At 37.8% G+C, this 2500-nt stretch overlaps 1 protein-coding gene across 1 annotated transcript in view; it reads right to left on the bottom strand.

The window, feature by feature from the left end:
- Positions 1-819, bottom strand: part of LOC143019307 (sialate:O-sulfotransferase 2-like) — a 36426-nt gene extending 35607 nt beyond the window's left edge. The window contains exon 1 of the mRNA XM_076174947.1: positions 708-819. Coding sequence (XP_076031062.1) covers positions 708-819 — 112 coding nt within the window. The remainder of the gene's footprint in view (positions 1-707) is intronic.
- Between the last annotated feature and the right edge of the window lie 1681 nt (positions 820-2500).

Raw genomic sequence — 2500 nt, 5'->3', positions numbered from 1 at the left:
CTCCGATATAAATGCACGGACAAGGTCAGGAATAGTGTTCAACAACGAGAAACTTAGGTTGCTGAGTGGCAAAAAGGTGCACAAGGCTGCTCAGAGGCTTGGTTAAAACAACGGCGGGACGGCAGGCCAGAGAATGACTGGAGTAACTTGAATTTATATATTTATATATATATATATGTATATATATATATATATATATATATATATATATATATATGTATATATATATATATGTGTGTGTGTGTGTGTGTGTGTGTGTGTGTGTGTGTGTGTGTGTGTGTGTGTGTGTGTGTGTGTGTGTGTGTGTGTGTGTGTGTGTGTGTGTGTGTGTGTGTGTGTGTGTGTGTGTGTGTGTGTGTGTGTGTGTGTGTGTGTGTGTGTGTGTGTGTGTGTGTGTGTGTCCTCGGTGGAACGATTAGTTCGTGAACTAAGTCGTTCCGTTTTGTAGGGTCACGGTAGCGTGACGGTACAGTGTTTGTCTTATAAGAAGCAAACCGCTCAGGCGAGGATTCGAATCCCAGTAGTTTATTTCCACACACACACACACACACACACACACACACACACACACACACACACACACACACACACACACACACACACACACACACACACACACACACACACACACACACACACACACACACATATATATATATATATATATATATATATATATATATATATATATATTGTTACAACTTTACTGGCGTAACCAACCCAGGCGCCTGTATGTGGCGACTTGGTGTCCCCTCTACCCCTAATATGATGGTCAATGCTCCTCATGTTCATCCATGCAATGCATTTTGTCAGTCTCATGCCAAAGTCCTTTTTTGTTTATTATATACGTATGTGTATGTTTACGTAATATTAACTGTTGTTAGACGAGTGCGTCAGTTCTTTGGCAACGTGACTAAGCTCATGCTGTTTTTGTTCTTGGGCGAGACCATAAACTATACAGTATAATACGATCGGTAAACTATGTGTGAAGGTCGTTTAACTACTCCACGTTCACATTGGTTACCCCGGAAGCAATTTGCGTCGAAGACTGTAAAGGACAGAAGTGTCTTTATCATAATCAGCCTCTGGTGCGCCCTGGTAATTATCAATTATCCATGTGACATGCTCTTTCTCAGCAACGTGACACGCAAATGGACTCACCAAGACCATTTTCTTAATAAACTAAGCAAGAACCTCAGCTAGTTTAGTATTTGTCCTTGGCTTACTCTCGACGCTGTTTGGCCAAACAAATTGTGCACCGCCGAAAAGTAGCGTAATTACACACACACACAGACACACACACACACACACACACACACACACACACACACACACACACACACACACACACACACACACACACACACACACACACACACACACACACACACACACACACACACTGGGAGTCATTGTTATGAATAATATGTCACCTGAGAAACATATAAATAAGATTTTCGGAGAGACTTATAATCTAATAAGAACGATCAAAGTTGCATTTACATACCTGGATGAAGAAATGGTGAAGAAAATCCTAATCACCCTGATAAGACCAAGATTGGAATATGCAGCAACGATATGGTCACCAAGTACAAAAAAATGTATAAAAAAACTTGAAAGAATACAAAGAGCAATTACAAAACTGGCACCAACACTCTCAAAACTATCATATGAAGAGAGACTAGAAAAACTTGAACTACAGACACTAGAGCAAAGAAGAGAGAGAGGAGATTTGATAGCTATTTACAGAATCATGAAAGGCATAGAAATTACTGATAGAGAGAATCTGATAAAATGGGATGACAGAAATACAAGAGGACACGGAAAGAAAATAAAAAAAGACGGCTATAGAAGAGATTTGAAAAAAACAGCTTTTCTCACAGAGTAATAGACAGTTGGAACAAGTTAGATGAGAAAGTGGTGTGTGCAAAAACAATACATGAATTTAAAAATAGTTTAGATAAAATGAGATATGAAGACGGGACCCCACGAGCATAGCTCCCCTTCCCGTAAAATACAACTAGGTAAATACAACTAGGTAAATACACACACACACACACACAAACACACAAACACACACACACACACACACACACACACACACACACACACACACACACACACACACACACACACACACACACACACACACACACACACACACACACACACACATGTATTTATGTATATATATATACATATATATATACATATATATATATATACATACATACAGTACATACATATATATATATATATATATATATATATATATATATATATGTATACATACAGTATATACCGGTATAATATATTTACCTATTTAGATATTGTATTACACAATATTATATTATGTTATATATTAGTATATTATGTATTTTTTAATCTAATAAAAAAAATTATATTTGTCCGTTTCTACAAGGAAATCCAATAAGGGGATACGTCCCCTCTGGCACCTGATTGATTGAGAGTGGTGACGTCACGGCAAAGTAATTGGCCG

The sequence above is a fragment of the Oratosquilla oratoria genome, chromosome 37 (genome assembly GCF_046742065.1).
Source record: "Oratosquilla oratoria isolate Oo_2021 chromosome 37, ASM4674206v1, whole genome shotgun sequence".
Classification (NCBI taxonomy): domain Eukaryota; kingdom Metazoa; phylum Arthropoda; class Malacostraca; order Stomatopoda; family Squillidae; genus Oratosquilla; species Oratosquilla oratoria.
Note: the sequence above shows the minus strand (reverse complement) of the source record. Positions and strands in the feature narration are given on the sequence as shown.